The sequence below is a fragment of the Rhinopithecus bieti genome, unplaced genomic scaffold (assembly GCF_001698545.2).
Source record: "Rhinopithecus bieti isolate Rb0 unplaced genomic scaffold, ASM169854v2 scaffold_3948, whole genome shotgun sequence".
In the NCBI taxonomy this organism is placed as follows: Eukaryota; Metazoa; Chordata; class Mammalia; order Primates; family Cercopithecidae; genus Rhinopithecus; species Rhinopithecus bieti.
Window position 1 is genome coordinate 1353199 of NW_016804646.1, and position 23848 is coordinate 1377046.

The 23848-nt window shown below is 36.5% G+C and overlaps 1 protein-coding gene across 7 annotated transcripts in view; it reads left to right on the top strand.

Moving 5' to 3' along the window:
• Positions 1 to 23848, top strand: part of PDE10A (phosphodiesterase 10A) — a 702663-nt gene that overhangs the window by 451073 nt on the left and 227742 nt on the right. For 6 of the 7 annotated variants that reach the window (XM_017869545.1, XM_017869546.1, XM_017869550.1 and 3 more), the window contains one exon: positions 20316 to 20444. In XM_017869545.1, coding sequence (XP_017725034.1) covers positions 20316 to 20444 — 129 coding nt within the window. Of the gene's footprint in view, positions 1 to 20315; positions 20445 to 23848 lie in introns of those variants that run through there. The other variant, XM_017869551.1, reaches the window with a different exon arrangement.

Genomic DNA, 23848 nt, shown 5'->3' on the forward strand with positions numbered 1-23848 from the left:
CCCCTCCCCTTCCCTCCCCTCCCGTCTTCTTTCTTTTTTTCCCTATATTTGATTGTGGGATATTTAATTTATGTGCCATACTTTTATAATAAGTACTGAAATTATTCCGATTGCAGTATTTTATACAGTTTTGTTGTCTTCGTAAAGTCCACATTATATGAGCATACACTTGTTGAAAACAGGGTTTCTCAACATGAGCACTGTTGATGCTTTCTGTGGATAATTATTTGCTGTAGGAGACTTTCCTGTGCACCATAGGATATTGGGCAGTCTCACTGGCTTCGACCCACTAGACGTCACTAGGTGTCAGTGGTACCCCCTTCCACTTATGACAACCAAAACCCATGATGTCAGCAGACATTGCCAGATGTCTCTTGGGGGACTAAAGATTCTCCCAGCTGAGAACTTATAATTTAAACTTTACTACGTGCCAGGCCAGGTAGGATCTGACTGTGACAATTCTCCTGTCCTCACGGATCTTTAGGTCTAGTAGATAAGAGAACCATCTCCCTGCTAACCTACTATAACATGGTCAGTACAGGGCAGTAGAGGAGCAAGAAGTGCAATGTCAAGGAAACTTGGAAAACAGAATTGTGACTCAGATTGTAGCATAGGTGAGAAGAAAGTGGTAAAACTAGGGACTGTAGATGCTAAACAAAAGAATCAAATATGTCTTGAAGAATTGTTAGGTGCTGTTTTTAATGGTTAGGACTTTCTTTTGATATTTTCTAGATTTTTTCATCTTTGTCTTAAGTTATAGTTTAAATATTCATCTGAAAATTATCTTGAGCTAATACTAGTGTCTGTGTTTTCATGTAAAATAGTTGGAAAATTGAGACCTTTTGTGTTGACTTAAGTCTAATTCATTACTTTTCTTCAGGTATGTAGATTTAATAATAGGCTGTATTCTATTTTATACATAATATGAATTATACCCTTTAAATATAAATTTGGCTTATATCTTTTGAACTATTTTAACATTATAATTGTCTTAATTATTAAAATAATACATAGATATAGTGTATCTAGTAAACTAATGATGGTCATGCTGGTCTAATCATTTAGTTCTGCTCCCAAGGAAGATGCTTTCGAGAGGTGATAGTTGCTTTTCCAGACAGTAGCCTTAAAGAGATAGATCATGTCTGTGCTTTTTATTTTATTTTTTTAAAATGCAGTTAGATTAAGAAATAGATTTTTTGGCAGTCTTTTTATCTGAATATAATTAAATTACGTTATAATATTTAAATCATTTAAATTTCTAACATTAGAATTTTGAAACACTATACAGAAGCATTGAAAAGTAATGGAAGTGACTCTATACATGATTTGTGAAATCTAATCTTAATACTTCATAAAACTTTCTATGTTGGAGGAGGGATTTAGGGAGATTAAATATAGACTTGAAGTTAATATGGTGAATCTTCTGTGAGTTGATATTGGTGATTATTGACCTAATTTCATTCATCAGTTATCAGCATAATGTTTTAGAGAAATTGAGATCTTATTATTCATAAGTATTAAAAGCCCTTTCAACATTACAAGTCACAGACAGTTTAACCTTACTTCTCCTAAATGGACCTATCAGTTTCTCTTTCGATTTTCTACTGAGTTTACTTGCTCTGTTCCTGCAAACAGGGAAGGTACTAAAATGTATAGGCAACCTACAGAACAGAGGGACAGTTAGTCATATGTATTTACAGACAGGCTCAAAGCTTTCAGTTATTTGGATGAAGACTTTTTGAGCAACAGAGAAGGTCAAACTTTGGAGAAAGAGGGCAAATAAATATTTTTTCAAAATTATAGTCTTGAATATACTGTTTTCATGTATGATAGGTTTTCGATTTTTAAAAATGATCCTTCTGGAAATCAAAACAGGGCTTTTATTTTCATTTAACTTACTGAAAGAAGAGTTGCACATAGTTTTCCCTCCATGGTAATATGAATCCTTTTCTCTCTCTGTTTTAAGAGACATTGTAAATATCAGTTTATATAGCAATGTAAATGCACTGTTAGTATTTTTTCTCAAATACATTTCTCTAATTGACTTGCCAAGGACTGATTTGGTTAACTTTTATTAGAACCCTTTTTTTTTTGCCCAGAAATATTAGTTGGTTTTTATTATTATTATTATTATTATTATTGTTATTATTATTGAGACAGGGTCTCACTGTGTCACCCAGGCTGGAGTGAAGTGGCATGATCATGGCTTACTGTAGCCTCGACACCCCAGACTCAAGTGATCCTCCCACCTCAGCCTCCTGAGTAGCTGGAACCACAGGTGTATTTTCTTTTATTTTCATTTCTTGCTGTGTTGCACAGATGGATCTTGAACTCCTGTGCTCAAGTGATCCTCCTGCCTCGGCCTCCCTAAGTATTAGGATTATAGGCATGAGCTACCACACCTGGCCAACATGTATTTTCTGAAATTCAAATTTAATGATTTAAAAAACTTTATCTTATTTCTCTACCAGAATTTGATAAATAATGGTTACAATTTGGCAACTATTTAAAAAATTGCTAAAATTTGATAGCTCTGTAGTTCTTTAGATTTTTTAAAAATATGAGGTAGTTTTTTTGAATAAACTAATAAGTGTATGTTGACAATCTGCAACAATTTTGGTTATTTCAGTTTACAGTTAAGACTTACATCTTAAAACACTCAAAACACATTAATTTGTTAGGCCAGAAAAAAATGTTGTGCAACCCCTTCTATAGCAACAAATGTTATGTTTTTGTTATTATTTCCCTTTTCTCATGGTGTATTTGTGATTCTTTTGGCTTACATGATTTTAATCAAGTTTTGCATTGAACTGGATGCTTATTGTATTAGTCTATTCCCACGCTGCTGTAAAGAACTATCTGAGACTGGGTCATTTATGAAGAAAAGAGGTTTAATTGACTCACAGTTCTGGAGTGTGCATAGGAAGCATGGCTTTCTGTGTCTTCACATGTCTTCACGTGGCAGCAGGAGAAAGAGCGTAGGAGGTACTGCTACACACTTTGCTACACATTTATTTTTATTTATTTTTATTTTTATTTTTTGAGATAGAGTCTTGCCTTGTCACCCAGGCTGGAGTGCAGTGGCGTGATCTCAGCTAACTGAAACCTCCGCTGCGTGGGTTCAAGTGATTCTTCTGCCTCAGCCTCCTGAGTAGCTGGGACTACAGGTGTATGCCACCATGTCTGGCTAATTTTTTGTATTTTTAGTAGAGACAGGGTTTCACTGTGTTAGCCAGAATGGTCTCGATCTCCTGACCTCGTGATCTGCCTGCCTCGGCCTCCCAGAGTGCTGGGGTTACAGGCGTGAGCCAACGCGCCCAGCCGGCGCTACACACTTTTATTAAACAACCAGATCTCATGAGAACTCTATCACGAGACTGCACTAGGGGATGGTGCTAACCCATTAGACACTACCCCTGTAATCCAGTCACCTCTCACCAGGCCCCACCTCTAACACTTGGGGCCACAATTCAACATGAGATTTACAAAAGCATAGCTATTCTCCCCTGGGTTTGTGCTTACACTAAACAAAGTATTGTTTACAACTTGACAACTGTCAGCAGTTACTGTTTTTGCTTAACTGGTTAAGGGTGACATAGTTTGGAAAATATGTTTCTTTTTACTTAACTGGATTAATAATAAAAGTAATTCAATTTGTAAAGGTTTATTAGTTTTCTGTTGTCTCATAACAAATTACCACGAATTTAGTGACTTAAAACACCACCCATTTATTGGCTCACAGTTCTGTAGATCCTGTGTAGCTATTTTATTTGCTCAGAATATCACAAGACTGAAATAAAGGTGTTGGCCTTGCTTACTTCTCATCTGGAGGCTCTGGGGAAAGCTCCAGTCCCAAACTGATTCTTGTCATTGGCAGAATTTAGTTTCTTGTGGTTGTAGGACTGAAGGTCCCTTTTTCTTACTGGCTGTCAGCTTGAGGTCTCTTTAGCTTCTAGGTGTTGGCTGCATTTCTTAGCATATGGCTCTCCATCTTCAACCAAGCAATTAATCTTCAAATCTTCCTTGTGCTTTTGAATCATGAACTTCTGCCACCAACAGGAGAAAGCTATCTGCTCTTAAAGGACTCATTTGCTTAGGCCAGGCCCAGTTGGATAATCTTCCTATTTTAGGACCAACCTGCAGCATAACATGTCCTATTGTGGAAGCAAAATACATCCTCACAGTCCTGGAGATTATGCAGAGTGTGGATATCAGGGAAAAGTCTTGGGGACTGTATTAGTTCGTTTTCATGCTGCCGATAAAGACATACATGAGACTGGGAAGAAAAAGAGGCTTAATGGACTCTCAGTTTCACATGTCTGGGGAGGCCTCACAATCATAGCGGAAGGTGAAAGGCACTTCTTACATGGTGGTGGCAAGAGAGAATGAACAAGAAGCGAAAGCAGAAATCCCCTATAAATCCATCACATCTTGTAAGACATAGTCCCTATCACAAGAACAGTATTGGGGAAACTGGCCCCAAGATTCAGTTATCTCCCAACGGGTCCCTCCCGCAACATGTGGGAATTATGGGAGCTACAATTCAAGATGAGATTTGGGTGGGGACACAGAACCAATCCATATCGGGGACTGTCTTCAAATTCTGCCTACCACAAAAGGTTATCCTGTACGATACTATATTGGTGGTTTTGAATCTTGATTATTTGAATAAAGAAGGGATTTATTAATGGACTTACTGTATAATCTTGTTGAAAAAAATTCTCATACATGTTTCAAATTATTCTAGAATGACTTAAAATATTTCTAATGAGACAGTATATAATTTTCTTTTATGATTTAAACCAATAATATAGGACAAAGATGAGAATTCACTTTTTCTTTGCCACATAGGATACAATTCAGTATTCCTGGGAAATCTAATCTATTTGTAAATCTTCAGCTGTTACCAAAATGGATGACTTCCACGTATATCCCTCTTAGCCCCTATTTTCTTCTTTTCAGCTGTGCATGTTTATTTCCTACTTCTTATTAGAAGTAACCATATAGCCATCCTATGGGAAGCTACATTTAAGCAGATCCCAAACCAAAACAATTTTCTTTTCCATGAATCCTTCACGCCCTCTATATTTTCAATCGTGTTCTAGCATCACTGCCTGGTCACCTACCTAAGCTAGAAACTTTGGAGTCACTTTTGACATATCCCACTGCTTCATTATCTATAATTTGTCACCAGTTTCTGTTGGCTAGGCTTAGCGGGTATTAAAGAGAATTTTAAAACTCCATAGGTTAGGCGTATTGTTTGTTATATATGGCATATCAAGATATGCCTGATTCATAGTAGGCACTCAGTAAACAATTACTGAGTAGAAAGAATCTCAGCACTTAGAATTAATCAAGTCAGCTATACTTCATGTTTCTGTTAATTGTACCCTTATCAACCTTGCAGCATGGTTATCCATCTAACTGTTCATCTTTATTTGTCTTCATTTTTTGAGTTCCCGTATTCATCCTCAAACACAATATAATGCCTGACTCATAGTCAGACTTCACAGTATTTTTAAATAAATTACATTGCACTGGGGAAATATAAATAGTAGTATCCTTTTATAGAGGAAGTCTAAAAAAAGCAATTTTGGGTGAATTGATGAATCAAACTTTTTAGAGAGGTATGTTTGCTAGGCAAAAAGAAAAATATGACGGCTTATTTTTGAGAATCCTATATATTTCTTTGATTTTTCTTTGTTTTCAAATCTGTATATGAATATCATGATTTTCAAAAAACATATTTTCATAAGTGGAAAGGAATAGTTTATAGAATGCCTAACATATGACATTCACTTTTAGGGTATCATTTTTAAAGTCTTTAAATAAATGATAATGTTCATTTTAAACAGTATTTTACTAAATGGCCATAAAAAATTATGGTTGTTATTCTTCTTGCTTTCTTCAAATCCCAGTTGAAACTGTGATCATAAAGGTTATTAATTAAGAATCTGTATATAAGTCTCTTTCTTTGGTCTCTCTTTTCTCCATTTTTTGTTTCTTTCCCACAAGATTAAATTATACTACCAGAAACGTATTTTCTTGTCTTTCTTCTTTAATGTATTTTAATCTCTCTTAAAACAGTGGGTACTGTAAGGTTTATTTCTGTGGGAGCATTTATCAGAGATATATATATATATTTTGACATGGAGTTTTGCTCTGTCACTCAGGCTGGAGTGCAGTGGCACGATCTCGACTCACTGCAACCTCTGACTCCTGGGTTGAAGCAATTCTCCTGTCTCAGCCTCCCAAGTAGCTGGAATGACAGGCCTATGCCACTATGCCTGGCTAATTTTTGTATTTTTAGTAGAGAAAGGGTTTTGCCATGTTGGCCAGGCTGGTCTCGAACTCCTGACCTCAGGTGATCAACCCGCCTCAGCCTCCCAAAGTGCTGAGATTGCAGGCATGAGCCACTGCACCCGGCTCAGAATTTTTTTTTTTTTCTTTAAGATTTATCAAGGCTTCACTGAAAATCTCAGTAGACAGTCATAGATTTTTAATTCTTATTTCAAATGTGGAAAGTGATTCTAGACTCCCAGGCAAGGTTCTACTTGACCTTTCGTAGCTGATACGTTTGTCCACAGGCTCATGGCGTGCATTGTGGCCGAGGTGCAGAATTTACTTAGCATTAGGCTTATTTGTATTTCATGGCTATTGTCCAGCACTTGAGAATTCACTTTCCCTTTCAGGTGACAGAGCTGGGTCTTCGTCATTTGGTTAATGTTATCATATAATGTAATAACATGTCTGTTACCTTCAAAGTTAGTGACTGTTGTTCCCTTTAATCCAAATTAGCTAGCACATCTCAAGAACCATTTGAACTATGTCACAATACAAAGAAGGGAACTGTGTCCCTCCCAGCTGTCTTTAAGGCAGAAGCCCTGGACTTCCTTACATGACTTTCACCAAACCCTTGGCCCCTTATTCTTTTCCTGTTTATACCCCTGTTTTGATTCATTGACTGTTTCATGAACGCTCATCTCTCAAGCTTGAATATTTCCCTTAAGCTGGTCTTAGCCGCCAGCAGTCTGTGGAGTGTTGTTTTATGCAGTTGACCCTTGAACAATGCAGGGATTAGAGGTACTGACGTCCCAGCTCAGTCCTGCATATAACTTTTCACTCCCTAAAAACTTAACTACAAATGGCTGAATGTTGACAGAAAAGCCTTATCAGTAACATAAGTTTATTAACACATATGGTCTCCACAAATATTTCATGCATTTATGACATACCTATTTTTTTATTAAAATTTTCAGTATTTCTAGGCTATGCAGTTTGTCTGCAAGTTTTTTCACATTGTTGAAAATCTCCAAAATTTTTTCCAGTATAATTACTGAAAAAATCGGCAGATAGGACCAGTGCAATTCAAACCTCTGTTGTTCAAATGTCAACTGTACTTGTCTTTGACTTCACATTCCTCTGACTTGTTCCCTGTAGCAAAATGGCTGGATCCAGCCTTGGGCACCCATGTCTGTGGGTTCTGCCTGGAAGCTCTCACTTTAGGCTGTCTCGGTGTCTTTGAGGTTAGAGTTTGGGTACACATTCCAGTTAATATGATGGCTAGCTAGACAGTTTTTGGATTTGATACTTCTCAGTATAAGCATCATGGATGTATCTAAACCATTAATGATTCTGAGACACACCTAGATGAAATATTCTTAAATATAGGTAAATAGAGATTTTATCATCACTGTATCTAAAACAGAGTAGCATGGTCTTTTCTAACAGGAAGGCATTTCTCTCACAATCTTAATCTCATATTTCTTGATATAACGGTGCTACTGTTTTGATGAAGATAGATGTTATTGAATTGACTGTCACCAGTCACTTAGTATGTGCTCAGATGTTTGCGTGGGTTATAACCCTATGGAGGAGGTACTGTTATTGGGCCCATCTTTTGTTTATGAGGACAGTGAGGCTTACAGGGTTAAGTGACTTCCTTTTTTTAAAATTATTTTTTCTAATTTTTGGGTACATAGTAGGTGTATATAATAGGTATGAGGGACATGAGATATTTTGATGCAGGCATGCAATGTGAAATAAGCACATCATGGAGAATGGGGTATCCATCCCTGCAAGCTTTTATCCTTTGAGTTACAAATACTCCAATTACATTCTTTATTTTAAAATGTACAGGTAAGTTATTATTGACTATAGTCACCCTATTGTGGTATCAAACAGTAGTTCTTATTCACTTGTTCATTTTTTTGGTGCCCATTAACCATCCCTGCCTCCTCCCACCCCCATACTACCCTTCCTAACCTCTCTGGTAATCCTTTTACTCACTATGTCCATGAGTTCAATTATTTAAATTTTTAGATCCCACAAATAAATGAGAACATGCGATGTTTGTCTTTCTGTGCCTGGCTTATTTTACTCAACATAATCATCTCCAGTTCCATCCATGTTGTTGCAAAAGACAGGATCTCCTTCCTTTTCGAGGCTGAATAGTACTCCATTGTGTGTATGTGCCACATTTTCTTTATCCATTCATCTGTTGATGGACACTTACGTTGCTTCCAAACCTCAGCTATTATTGTAAACAATGCTGCAACAAACATAGGAGTTCAGATATCTCTTCGATATACTGATTTCCTTTCTTTTGGGTATATACCCAACAGTGGGATTGCTGGATGATATGGTGGCTCAATTTTTAGTTTTTTGAGAGATCTCCAAACTGTTCTCCATAGTGGTTGTACTAATTTACATTCACTCTACAGTGTACAAAGGTTCCCTTTTCTCCACATCCTCACCGGCATTTGCTATTGCTTGTCTTTTGAATATAAGGTTTTTTTTTTTTTTTTTTTGAGATGGAATCTCACTCTGTCTCCCAGGCTAGAGTGCAGTGGCGTGATCTCGGCTCACTGCAACCTCCGCCTCCTGGGTTTAAGTGATTCCCCTGCCTCAGTTTCCTCCAGAGTAGCTGGGACTACAGGCGCACACCACCATGCCCTGGTAATTTTTTGTAGTTTAGTAGAGACGGGGTTTCACCATGTTGGTCAGGCTGGTCTCAATCTCCTGACCTCATGATCCTCATGATCCTCGTGATCCAGCCTTCCAAAGTGCTGGAATTACAGGTGTGAGCCACCGCGCCTGGCCGAATATAAGTCATTTTAAACTGGGGTGGTATGATATTTTAGTTTTCATTTACATTTCATTGATGATCAGTAATTTTGAGCATCTTTTCATATGCCTGTTTGCCATTTGTATGTCTTCTTTTGAGAAATGTCTATTCAAATCTTTTGGCCATTGTTTGATTGGATTATTAGAGTGTTTTCCTATAGAGTTGTTTGAGTCCTTTATAAATTCTGGTTATTCATCCCTTCTCAGAGTGATAGTTTGCAAATATTTTCTTCCATTCCATGGGTTGTCGCTTCACTTTGTTGATTGTATCCTTTGCTGGGCAGAAGCTTGTTAACTTGATGTGATTCCATTTGTCCATGTTTACTTTGGTTGCCTATGCTTACAAGGTATTGCTCAAGACATTTAAGTGACTTTCTTAAGGAAAATAGCCTATATTTGAGCATCTGGTGACTCAGAACCCCAGGCCCCCACCGAGTTACTGTAGATCTGGAACTATATTTATGCTGAAGGGATGGGAGCACTGAATCCTTTATATGGCCTAACCTGTGCCTGAATGTCTTGTCTTCATTTGAGACTTCACTGTGGAGATTGGTTTTCTGAGTCACAGAAAGGGTACATTTTGGTGGGTTTAAGCTTATTCCTAATAGTTCTATCACATCCGTATGTTATCACTTTGAGCAGCTCAAATTTGTAGTTGACTTTCTGAGTTCAAAGCAACTTTCATTTATGTCCTTAGGAGAGAAAGCAAGTAATTAATTTCACTTTGGTTTAGAAATACAGCAGTATGAAATTTATCTTCTGATAAATGCAAATTATGAATGTGGGAAACAATACCTTCTCTGCAGCTAAGGCACCCCTTAGGCTGTTAATTCACGTGAAATAGGTAATCAATTATGTAGGTCAGAATACTGGCAGTATATTAAACCAAGGTTCATTAGAGAACTGCTTTCTAGGTCATACGCCAATTCTCTTTCAGTGGAATGTACTTGGATAGAAAGAAATTATTTCAGGTGACATATGTGGGGACAAGGATAATTATTATAAGGCATTTGCTTTTAGTTTGCTTCCTATTTTCCTTCTTGGTTAAAATGGTATCAGTACTAGTCTATGGAATTAACCAAAAGCAGCATCTCTTTGTTTCTATCAAAACTTTAAAGTTATTTTGATGATAGTGAAAATTTGTTTACATCTGTCACCTGGATAACCTCCATTCATTCCATATAAATGACTTTGCCTTTAAAAAAAAAAGCTCCCCCCAACCACGCAAAAAAAAAAAAAAAAAAAAAGAAAAGAAATTTAGAGCCTATCTATCCCTTAATCAGTAAGTGGTTAGAAAGAATTGCTATATAAATGGTTATGTTCATGAAGTTTTATGTAAAGGGTGACATATTACGTATTTAAACGATTTAGATGAAAAAAGGAAAGTGAAGATAGAAGTAAGAGAAAGAAAATCTCATCTAGGCTTGGGCAGGAATGGGAATTTAAGTAGGTACAGCACGCTATGAGAGGAGAGGTCTTTTGCTCGGGCACTTGCTGTAGGATTTGGGATTCCTGGTGGGTCTGTCTGTGATCTTGTGAACTGGGCAGTTTTCAGCAAACAAACCTATACCACTCCCTTCTTAGTCTTCTGTGAAATCATACAAGACAAAGAATTGCTAATTAATTAATTCAATTGATGATAGTCTCTGTGTTTAGGGTCCTCAGAATTACCCCTCAGTTTGGTGATTTGCTGGAGGTACTCACAGGACTGGGCATGTAGTTGTACTCAAGGCTGTACTTGATGAGAGCCGAAGGTACAAAGGACAATCCACAAAAGGAAGGGGTGCACTGGGTGAAATCCAGGAGAGACCTGGCACAGCCTTCCGAGGACACCTTCGTTCCTCCAGCAGTGACTTCTGACAATGTTTGTCTAGTGTTACCTACCAGGGAAGCATGTTAGAGACTCAATTCCCAGTTTTCTTGTTGGGGGTTGGTCATGTACACACCCTCTGCCTGGTGTGTTCTAAACTTCCAGACTCCCAGAAGGAACGCAGGTGTTCAGCATGAACCCATATTGTTTGCACAAACAGTCTAGGCATAGTGGCCTGGTCTTCAGTTAACTGTTGACTGGGAACACCCCCAGAGCCAAAGTCCTTGATGCCAGCCAAGGGCTGACCTTGCAAGCAGCCTTTCAAAGTAGGAGTGCTCTGTCCAGTCTGCTGTGTTAACCCTTTTTCTGCCCAGAGCCAGGCACTGTGCCATGTAGAGAATGAGACAGATCATGGGGTTTATAGTCTAGCTGAAGAGGCTGAAGTTTAATAAATTCCTACTAATAAGTAGGAGATTTCAGCTTGTGATGAATGTCTGGAAGTGGAAGAGGAGGAGGGTACAATGAGAGTATAGTACAGTGAGTGGAGAGTGTGTGGCTAGTGAAGGTGGCTCAGGTGAAACTGCCTTTAAATTGACTAAATGTCTCACTGAGCCCTAAGAGAGGAGGGGATTGAGGGCAGGTAGCAGTGAAGACTGTGGATGAGGAGAGGAAAGGAAGGGCTTGGCAAGCTGGAGGAATGAAATGAGAGAAGCATGGGGCTAAGTGGCATCATTGTTACTGACCGCTCCCTTTCCATCCTCCAATTAGACTTATTTTCAGCACTAGTCTTGTGACTCCAGGGGGCTTCTGCTGCAGAGATTTCTTTCCTCCTCTTTATCAAAGCCTGAGATTAGGCCGGGCGCGGTGGCTCACACCTGTAATCTCAGCACTTTGGGAGGCTGAGGCAGGCGGATCCCGAGGTCAGGAGAGCAAGATCATCCTGTGAATGGTGAAACCCCGTCTCTACTAAAAATACAAAAAATTAGCCGGTCGTGGTGGCGGGCACCTGTAGTCCCAGCTACTCTGGAGCCTGAGGCAGGAGAATGGTGTGAACCTGGGAGGCGGAGCTTACAGTGAGCCGAGATCGCACCACTGCACTCCAGGCTGGGCGACAGGGCAAGACTCTCAAAAACAAACAAACAAACAAACACACAAACAAAAACAAAGCCTGAGATTAGCAGTCAGATTTTTCAGTTTATAATTTGAGGTAAAATGTGTAAAATATAATTCCAAATTGGAGGTAGCCCTGACCAATACCACTCCTGTTAAAGTGTAATAAGCTCAGACAGGAGAAAGTGTGAAGAAACAACGCAATTTGGCCTTAAGAGCTGACATCCTGGGCTTGTATCTTCATTCCAACCCTAAATATTGCTTCTGTGGCCAATAGAGAACTACTACGATTATTTAACTTCTCTGTGCTTCATTTTCCTGTTGTATATTTTGGGGATTATCATTCATTTATTAAGTAAATATTTTGAACATTTTCTGTGAGTTGCGTGCTTAGTTCTCTGAGGCTTAACTGGGCTAGTATGTGTAATGTGTATAACATAGTATCTTATATGCAGAGAGCATTGAAAGTAGGCCAACTGTTATTAACAAGTGCTATTAGCTATTTTATCTTTTTGGTGGGGAAGGAGGTGAAACAGTTGTAGTATAGATGCATGAGCGGTAAATACAGAGAAGGAGGTGTATAAAGTTGAATTTTGGGATTCTGAAAGCAAACTTACCTGATTTTAAAGTTATACATCTGCTGACCTTCATTTGCTTTTGGACAAATAAAGGAAGGTTTTACGTAGATGCGTATGCATTCAACCTAGAACAACTGTATGCAGTTTGGGAGAACACACACACAAGTTAACGAGAGCATTGCTGTTGAGCACTGTGGTGGTACAACACTGCTTGGTATGACACAAGATACGTTTTGTTTTAACTTGGCAGATTTTGTTATTAAGTTGCTAGAATTATTTATACAGGAATATAAAGAAAATTTACTAATTCTGGTATATGTTTTGGAATTGTCTTTTGAAACTAATAAGATTTTTTAACGTAAATGTATATGTACACTTATCTTTTGGTGCTTGGAAAATACAAAACCGTCTCACGCTGAGAGTTACTGGATTTTCCTTTCATTGAACATTTCAATTGTGGGAGGATGCACTGTCTGCTCATGTAGCCCATTCCAGTTACATAAGCCTTGTTTCCTAAACATTCTGCCTGAAGTCGAATTGTTATCTGACTTCCTCAATTATTAATCCTAGTTTTGCCCCCTGGGTTTATGGATGGAAAAAAACAAAACAAGAAATGAATAAACCAAAAAATATCTTAACCTGTTTTACTTAAATAACATTCAGATTAAACAGCAATGCCCGTCAAGAATCTTGTGTTCTTCAAACTAAACATTTGTACTCATTCACCCACTCCTCATATGACATGCATTTCAGTCCCCTCACAGTTCAAGCTGTTCTTTGATAACTGGACTATTATAGTTCAGTAATTAACAGCATGAGATGGTGGTGTTTTCCCCCAAATTTATCTTACAGTTGGACTGACACTGTAAGAAGCTGAAAATGATTTTACTTATTGTTTGTATCTGGACTAAACACAGAAGAAATTACAAAATTGAGAGAATTATTACAATAAATAAAAGATTATTGATTACGTATACCTTAGATTTTTTTTTAAGGTTTTCCCTAACCTAGCTGAGTTTAGTTACTGTGAGATAATGGAAATTTAATATATTTTCCCTTCTGTGATTGAGGAAGGACAGAGGGCTCGAGATAAGATACTTAATGTGGCAGGAAATAATTCTTTTAAGGTCAAGAAGACCTGTTTTAGGGCATGTAAAAGCACTGTGATATGGAATTGCAGGAACTAGAACTCAGGTGTCATGGGGGAGAGGCATAGTGGGAGAGGAGGAATGATATACTGGATACTTGCCATATGCTTTTGACTGGTTTTTAAAATTAATATGGACACAAAATTGGAATCTTTCTCCACAATTAAAATGGTAGAATTAATACTGAAAAATGCTTTTGCCTAATTCTTACAAGAGATCCTTTAGTACCTATGATTACTAATTTAGCATTATTTCTTATAATGAGTAAAGCAATAATTCTTTAACCTCTGATTTGAAAGTGACTTTTAAAATAAATAATTTTATGGACATTAAGGTGATAAGACTTCAGAAATAATAAAGACTTTAGCCTATTAGTATAATATATTGTTATAAAGACACATTTAAAGATATATCAGAAATGAACCTAATTTGCATTCAGTTGGTGACATAGCCACAGAGAGATGAATATTTCAAGTGACTTTAAAACATAATATTGTGGGCAGGTACGGTGGCTCACGTCTGTAATCCCAGCACATTGGGAGGCCGAGGCAGGCGGATCATGAGGTCAGGAGATCGAGACCATCCTGGTTAAGACGGTGAAACCCCATCTCTACTACAGGCGCCTGTAGTCCCAGCTACTCGGGAGGCTGAGGCAAGAGAATGGCATGAACCTGAGAGGTGGAGCTTGCAGTGAGCTGAGATCGTGCCACTGCACTCCAGCCTGGGTGACACAGCGAGACTCTGTCTCAAACAAAAACAGAAAAAACCATAATAACATGTATATTTGTACTGGTATATATCTCAAAGGATAAAGAAACCCACTTGATATGTTTGTTGTGTGATAGAACAATGAATGATTATGTTATCTAGTTCCACTTTCCTGAAATTGGAATACTTCTATTCACTGAAAGGAACTAGGGATCCTGAGAAAAAAATGTATGAATCTATAGCTGGGGCAGAAAATGAACAAGAGGAACCTAAGATATCTCGTACTAGCAGAGGATGGAAGCTGTTGAGATCTACTGGGTTCTTGTCAGAGTGACTGAACCTGCTTGAAGAGGCTCCTCCACCTGGCTGCAAGATGGGACAATTTGAGCACCAGTTAAGGGTAATAGTTACAATGTAAGGAACAGATCAAATTTATTCAAATATGTGGTTTCATAGTAATACTATTATTTTTTAGTTGTTTACCCATGGCGGAACATTGCTGTATCCACTCATTATTTTCAAAACTGGTGAACAGAGGGGAACAAATTAAGCATTCGTCTTGTTTGATCTCGATGGACTGTCCCACTGGACAACCACATAGTAGATGAAGCTAAGTTTTTCTTCATATTATTTCAGCTAACAAATGAAGAAGGCATGATAGAATGAGGAACATCACCATTGTCAAGCCCTACTGAATTTATCACTCAGGAGCCTCTAATGCTGCTGATCTCACAAAAATCTTCTGACAGAAGTGTGCAGTAACACTGGCCAAATTGCCTGTACCCCCAAATGGAACCTACATCTCTTCAGGCCTTGAGGTCTAATGTCAATTTTCAAGAAATGCAGAGAGCGGAGGAACATGCTAAGCCCCGCAGGGATAAAGTCAGAAAAATCCAGATTGAAGTAAACCATAGGACTAAAAACCTATTTTATTCAGAAATAAGTTATAATGGGGGAAAGTAAGAGATGGAGGGGAATATTATTGGACCAGAGAGACCTAAATATAATTTTAAAAATGAAATACCAAACTACTGCAACATGTTGAATTTACTTGATTTACTTGTGTCCTAGTTCAGACCAACAAGCTGTTAAAAAAAAAAAAAAAAAGAGATTTAAAGCCTGGATATTTCTGATGGAATTAAAATAATAATGTCTCTTTAGGTGTGATAGTAGCATTTATGGTTAGAATAGTTTTATCTTTTGGAGATACATATTGAAATGTATTAATATATTAAAATAATTTCTTGGATTTGCTTTGAAATTATATGAGAGGAGAGTAGGTGGTAGAGATGGAAAATATTGGCTATGAATTGGTAATTGTTGAAGCTGGCTGTTGAGTACATAGGGCCATTACATTTTTTGTGTGGTTTGATAAAAGTTTTAAATGTATATTTATACATATGTGTACATATGCAAAATCTTCATCTGAAAAAGAGTTGAATTTGTGGCTTGTAGAAAGCAAAAACCAAAAGGGTAGCATAATAATGTGTTACATTATTAGAAGCTTGTAAGATTTCTGTGAAGACAGGAGAAAAGTAGCCTCAATGCTACTATATTTAACAACAAAGATACAAAAATGTATCATTGTTGACATTATTTTTTTACTGATATTTTGCATTACTGTGCATGGAAACTCAAAGTTGCCAGTCCTTTTCATCACTGCTCTGTGTCTCAATGTCAAAACGTTGAAGTAGAGATATTGATGTGATGTTTATCTATTTCTTTAAAGGAATTACTCAGCAAGAAAATAAAGTTAATTATTATCTACCCCTCAGATTGCTGGCTGTTAGCCACAGAAGCAATTATCTGTACTAAAATATTCATCAGTCTTTATTATGCCTTTTGTTACGTATCTTCAGGTCAGTGTTAAATCTAACTGCTATATGTACCACTCTGCTTTTCAGTGTGGTTTTGTTTAGATTGTAATTCTTCATGACATTTTCCATGGGCACTTGCAAATTGCATTGTGAAAATTAATGAAATTCATCAGCTCTTCCTAACTTACCCTGATCATTCAGTCTATCAATAACCATGTGCTTCTCTTCTATCATTTATTACTTTTAACCAGCCCATCCTCATTAGTACTCCTGCCAGCTGTTGAAAAATGAAATGAAGATGAAAGTCAGTTTAATTAGTTTTATCTGTTTGCACTCTGGCAAAATGTTACGTAGATGAAAGGAGGTAGTTTATTAGTATGAATGATATATTTTAAAATATACTCGCTCAAATATACACAATTACTTCGGAATAGTTATCTGTATAGTCTGTGCGATTTACTGGCAGCAAATTTTAAATCATTGGCTACTCCAAGCTTATGTATTTTCTGTTCTTACCCTAAATTTAGCTGTTTCTTCATGGAGTCTTGGTTCCTTTTGTTGTAGACTGGTACTAGCAACCAAGCTCTAGGTGCTATATATATGCAATTATACCAGGATATTGTTGCTTCTAGGTCCTCTCCGCTAACATAGCAAAGTGAGACTTGTGCGTATTTACGAGATATACGTATCTACTAGTATACCTATATGTAACCGTTCTTATTTGTATTGTCATACATGAGTTCACTGATACCTCCAACTCTAATTCATTACCACATGGATCATTCTGAACTCTTCCTTTTGTTTATCTGTAACATCCCATGCTACCATTGAGAAATCTTGTTCCCACCATCTGCCACTCATTTGTTTAACTGACCAGTGTTAAACTGTACCCTCTTGGTACAACAACTTTACCAACTAGAGTGTGGTGCATATGTACAGTTTATTTTGCATTTTATTCTCACAGACCCCACTTATTTTCAAAGTTATATAGGTTAGCACCTTATCCTCTGCCACCGGCTTCAGGGAGGTTGTTTTATATGTGTGTAATACATTTAGATTCTTTTGTTGCATTATGCTTTCCATCCTGAGACGCCCTGACCTTATAAGTGAGTTTTTAAAAATTTGCATACATGGTTGTTTATTCTTTGTGCTATAAAGTTCTACAGATTTTTGGCAAATGCATAGTGTCATGTATTCATCATTATAGTGTCTTACAGAATAGTTTTGTCATCCTAAAAGATCCCTTGTACTTTACCATTCATAATTTGCCCTTTCCCCTTGAACTCCTGGTAGTCACTGATCTTTTTACTACCTCTACAGCTTATGCCTTTTCTCCAATGTTGTATAGTTGGAATTGTATAATGTGTATCCTTTTTAGACTGACTTTTCTTCTCATAGCAATATGTGTTTAAGACTCATCCATGTTACTTCATGGCTTGTTAGCCCGTTTCTTTTTAGAGGGAAATATCTAGTCGTATGGATGTATCACAGTTTGTTTATCCATTTGCGTATTGAAGAATGTCTTGATTGCTTCCAGATTTGGGTGATTATGAGTAAAGCTGCCAAAAACACTCACATGCAGGTTTTTGTGTGGACATCAGTCTTCATATCGATTGGGTAAATGCTTACTAGTGTGATTTTTGGGTCACACAGAAAGACTGTATTTAGCTTTGTAAGAAACTGTAAAACAGTCTTTCAAAGTCACTGTAGCATTTTGCATCCTTATCAAGATTAAATGATAATTTTTGTTGCTTTGCATCCATGCCAACAATTGGTACTGTCAGTTTTTTTTTTTAATTTTAGCCATTCCAATAGATGTGTAATATAATCTCATTTTTGTTTTAACTTCAATTCACGATGAACAAATGAGCATCTTTTAAAATGTTTATTGCCATATCTATGTCTTCTTTACTGAAGTGGCCTTTGGCCCATTTTTCAGTTGAGTTGATTGTTTTCTTATTGTTGAGTTTTAAGAGTGTTTTTCTTTTGTTGTTTATTTTGGATGCACATCTTTTATCTGACATGTAATTTGGCAACTGTGACTCATATGGTAATGCACTGAGATGAAATGAGATGACAAGGAGGAATTAGTTATTACTATGTTTTTCAGCCTCAGTTTCTGGGAAAATGTAGAGTAATAGTAACACGAAAAGGAAAACCAAGAGTTACAATCTCTTTGGGAAGAAGTGAGAAGGAGATAACTCATGTAGTTTTGACTTAAGATGGAGCTTGAGGTGATGGGAAAAGAGCTAGACTGGAGATTAAAAATATGTTAAGATTCCTGATTTAGATTTTGGTGTCATCATTATGGATTGTTGAAGAGAAAGCAGAATTCAAGAGCAATTAGAAAGTTAGGATAAAAATTCTATAGCCTTGTGTCATGGGAGTGGCAGAAAGAAATTTTAAGAAGGAGTCAATACTGAATATGGAGGACCTAAGGAGAGCATGAAATTTGCATTATGTGTCTTCTCAAAGGTCAAGTATGCTATCAGCTTCCTGTAGTAACCTGCACCTTTTATTTCTAGGGACTATAATTTGCTGTGTCAGGAGAGTACTTACTTTATTGAGTCAATTATATTTAGCATTTTATAGAATTTCTCACACTGAATTTTACACCACTGGGGCCCTTTTGCAGGTGAATATAGCCAGGGGTCTTACTTTCATTTGTCTTATACAGCTCTGTGTGTGTGTGTGTGTGTTTAAATTGACTATTTAACTACCAATTTCATTGAAATAAGTCATTTTCCTTTTCAGTTATACCATTCTGTTGCAGAATCCCAACAGTTGTGACTTTAGTTCCCAGCAGAATTAATTAACACATATGAATTCTCTGTTTTGTCTGTTTGGGAAAACATACAGCCTACTCCCTGGAGTCATAAAGATATGCTTCCTTTCCTTTTCTTTCTCAGAGTGCAGTTTTTCATTGCCTTTTTTTTAAACCTAACCATCCCTAAAAAAGGTAGTTTATTCAAATAATTCACAGAAAAGATACAGTAGTAAAAATAATTCCCGTCACTGAAGGATAATTATTCAAAGCCTGTTTGTGTTTGGGGTTGTTTAATGAAATGACATACCAACCCAAAGCACCAGATTGAAAACATATACTTTATATGTAAGATGTGAAAGCATGTGAAAATACTTTGTTTGAAAATCTTATATATAATGTATATGTAATATACATTATTACATATACATTACATAATATTTACATATACATTACATATGTATATGTAAATCTTATGTTTATCATTAGACTATGAAAACTATTTCAGTGAAACTGACTACATACACAGAATATTAATGAATAAATGTCAAGATTATTCTGAACTGAACATTAGTTATACCACTGGGTTTAATGCCTTTGAGAAAAAGAAAGGATTTGTGTCGTAAGGCAATAAAAGATAAAAATTTATTCATTTATGTATTAAATCATTTTTTAGCACCTATAATGTTTCAGTGCTAGATTTTCCTGTTTACTACTCTTGCTAGAGTTTCACTTGCTTTGACCACTAAATCTATGGTAACTATATACCGAAAAAATAAGTACTCTGTAAGCCTTAATGTACAGCATTGGCTCTTGGCATTGGTTCATATATAACTCTGAAATTTATTGTTAGAAACAACTGTGTAACATGATGTAATATCTGTAGTTTAAAATTGCTAAACTAACTACATTCTTTTTTATTGTGGTCATACACACACATACACACACACACATATATGAAAAATGGTGTTTTAACCATTTTATATGCTGTTTTAAGCATATAATTTAGTGGCATTATGTATATTCCCCATGTTGGGCAGTATTCACCTGTCTAGTTCCAAAAGTTTGCTGTCACTCCCAGTAGAAGCTCTGTGCCTATTAAGCAATAACTTCCCCTTCCTGCTCTTTCCAGCCCTCTCTCCATTAGAAGAGAGGTTGCTGGGTCTTAGCATAATGTGTTGTGATACTATACCATATTTCATTTATGTGAAGAAGTTGTATAGGTGAATTTTATTCTTTTCAATTCTTTTACAGGTTTGACAGATGAAAAAGTGAAGGCATATCTTTCTCTTCACCCCCAGGTATTAGATGAATTTGTATCTGAAAGTGTTAGTGCAGAGACAGTAGAGAAATGGCTGAAGAGGAAGAACAACAAATCAGAAGGTAAGATCTCATTTTAAACCAACTTTTTCTATGTTACCGCAAAAGACCAAGCATTTAATATATTCTAGAGAGCGAAATATAACATAGACAAAAATTACCATTTTAATTCTATCAGAGTTACTCCATTTAAAAGATAAAATAAGTTAGAGAACAAATAAATGCAAAAGAAAGATCCTTGACTAATTAAAATAAAAACTTGGCAAATTTTGAGAATTCAGTTGATTAAGATACAACCATATTGAAAAATGCAGAAGTCAATATTATACTTGATTTTATTTAAAGATTACTTTTAGTGATGAGCTAAACATTATTCATAGTATATATTTCAAAGATATACTTATTATATTTTATAAAGAGAAGTGTTTTACAAAAGAAATCATTCACAAAAGAAGCCAATATAAAACAATTTTATATTAGGAAAGCACTGTAGACTTGGCATTTCTTTCATACTCAGACTCTAGATTTGCCATCAGTAAACTTTCAGTAAAAGAACAGGGATATCTTTTTGATCTAAACTCTCATGAAATGAGAAAAGGAGTGGAGGACCACTGTTTTAACTTTTGAGATCCTGGCATTTTAAGCACATCGTGGTTTAAATTTTCTGCAAAGTAGCTTTCTACAGTAGGAGTCTCTTTGCATGTTGTTCTCTTAGTCTCTGAAACACATGTATTTTTAGGGCAGAGACTGCTTAAGAAGCAGTTATATTCACGAATAAACAACTAAAGACTCAAAGGGGATGTGAAGCAAAATGAATTTTTCCTCAAATTGAATGTATATTAATATATTGGATTGTTTGATTTGAATATTGTGGTATAATTTTTATTTTGTTTCAAGTGGATTTATATTTGGCTAAACTTATTTCTGTGAATATTGTTTTTATTGTGACAATTTTATATGTGTTTTTGACTGTATAACTTTTTTTAAAATTTAAGTTCTGGGATACATGTACAGAATGTGCAGGTTTGTTGTATAACTTTTATATTAAAAACACAAAATACTATTTTGGGGAAATTTTATTAATGTAAAAGGTGTTATCTTATAGTTCTAAAATGTCTAATAACATTTTAGAATTACATGAATAAAAATGTATCATTGTTATTAAAATGTTATGGTGCTAGAAGTAAAGGTAATTTTCCTCACTAGTTTTTAAAGTTTCTGAAATTTCGTTATTCATTTTTTATAGTGGTAATTTTTTTTTAATGAGGGCTTTTGTGCTGAAATATGAAGTAGTTTTTAAAGTATGTGTATGCAAATGTGTTTGTACGTGTATGCCTGTAAGTGTGGATTGAGAGGGAGGGGAGAAGAGAAATAATAAGTCAGAAACAGGCATTGTCTTCTCAATCTTGGCATTTAATAACCTTAAAAAAAGCTTGACAAAACATAATTTAGTTTTTATAAACCTCAAACATTTGAAAACAGTTGAAATGTTTGACACTTTGAAAAGTGTGGCTCAGCTTTGCTTAAGCAGTTGATAAATAAAGATGCAAATTTCAACTTGCTATATAATGAAGGATAATAGTATAGTGTAAGAATATATGGTCTTTGTGGGATATGAAATTGAATACAGGTCTTAGAAAATGAAAAATTCTACCTATAGTAGTGCTGCCATGAAAACTAACTCCTGAATTTTTATAAACATGTCAATGTGTCATTTCCTACCTCCCAAATCTTTGTTTCCTTTATTTATCAAATAACACTTTATTGAACACATGTGCAGAAGAGCTAAATAATTATTAAGACCAGCAGTGTGTAACTGAAACCCTACTCAGTTATTGTCCTCCTCACTTAACTTTTTTTTTCTTATAAGGAGATGTTTTTTATTTGACCTTGCAGAGGGCTAAGGATGGTGGAAAGAGGCTGAGTGAGATGTAACTTGGAGTTTACCATCTAGTTGTGGGAATAGGCACAGAACCACCTAGCAGAGTGCATCAGCAGTAAACAGGGATACAAGCAGTGGAAGTATATACAAAGAAACTTTACATTCTACTGTGCAGCCTAGTAAAATCCCTGTCAGCCTGTCTTCTGAGGGTGTTCATCAAAATAATGTATCTCATCATATACCGCTTCATGTTCAGTGAAATTCTGTAGGATGGCCCTTGAGGCCTATATAAAAGCCAGGCTTCCTCCCTTCATCCTTTCCTCCCTTCTTTTGTTTCTTCCTGTTTCTTTAAAAAATGTCCTGTTCTCTGGGCGCTGTGGCTTATGACTTTAATCCCAGCACTTTGGGAGGCCGAGGTGGGCAAATCCCTTGAGGTCAGGAGTTTGAGACCAGCCTGGCCAACATGGTAAAATGCTTTCTATACTAAAAAACACAAAAATTAGCTAGGCGTGGTGGCGCATGCCTGTAATCCCAGCTACTTGGGAGACTAAGGCACAATAATCACTTGAACCTGGGAGCTGGAGGTTGCAGTGAGCAGAGATCACACCACTGCACTCCAGCCTGGGCAGCAGAGAGAGACTCTGTCTCAAACAAACAAAAAACCAAACCAAAACAAAAAGAAAGTCCCGTTCTCAAGTATGCCTCATTCTCCTTCCATGTTGCTTCACTGAAAACTTTTGAGGAAGAAAATTTTGTGGAAAGGATTTTCAGGAAGTGTTTTTATTTCCATGAGTGGAACCAGAAACAGAAACTGTGACAGATGGAAGATATTGGAGGCTAGCTTGTTGAAAATGAGACAAGCCTATCTAAATTATTTCATTTTTTGTCATTTAGAAAAAAGACAATGAAGTAAAACCATGTAACACACTGTACCCCATAAATATGTACAATTATTATAAGTCAAAAATAATAATAAAAGGAAAAAACAACTGTCAGCAGTGTGAACACTGACCATGTTTGATTTGAGTATCGTAGCAGAATTTTTATTTTGTTTCAAATGGATTTATATTTGACTAAACTTGCAAAGGGAAGCAGAAGGATCACCAAGGGTCCAGCATCTGAATCTCAATAGAATCATGAGACACTTACTATGAGATCAATTTGAAGGCATGAACTGCGTGTATCATAGTAATTTTTGTATTCCTCACATTTTTGAATGAATGAATGAATTAGGGAGGGTTAAATACTAAACCTCCAAGTGAAACAGCCTGAGGGTCGCTACATTTGATTCTCATACTACAGGGACACAGAGCTATTTTTATGCTTCTCTCCCTCATATTCATTTAATAGCCTCTTGAGGGAAGATATTATAAAATAGATTGATTGATTGATTGATTTTTCAGCAAAGTGTTGCTCTGTCGTCCAGGCTGGAGGGCAGTGGTGCGCTCTCAGCTCACTGCAGCCTCTGCCTCAAGGTTCAAGTGATTCCCCTGCCTCAGCCTCTGGAGTAGCTGGGATTACAGGTGCACACCACCACACCCGGCTACTCTTTGTATTTTTTTTTTTTTTTTTTTTTTTTTTTTTT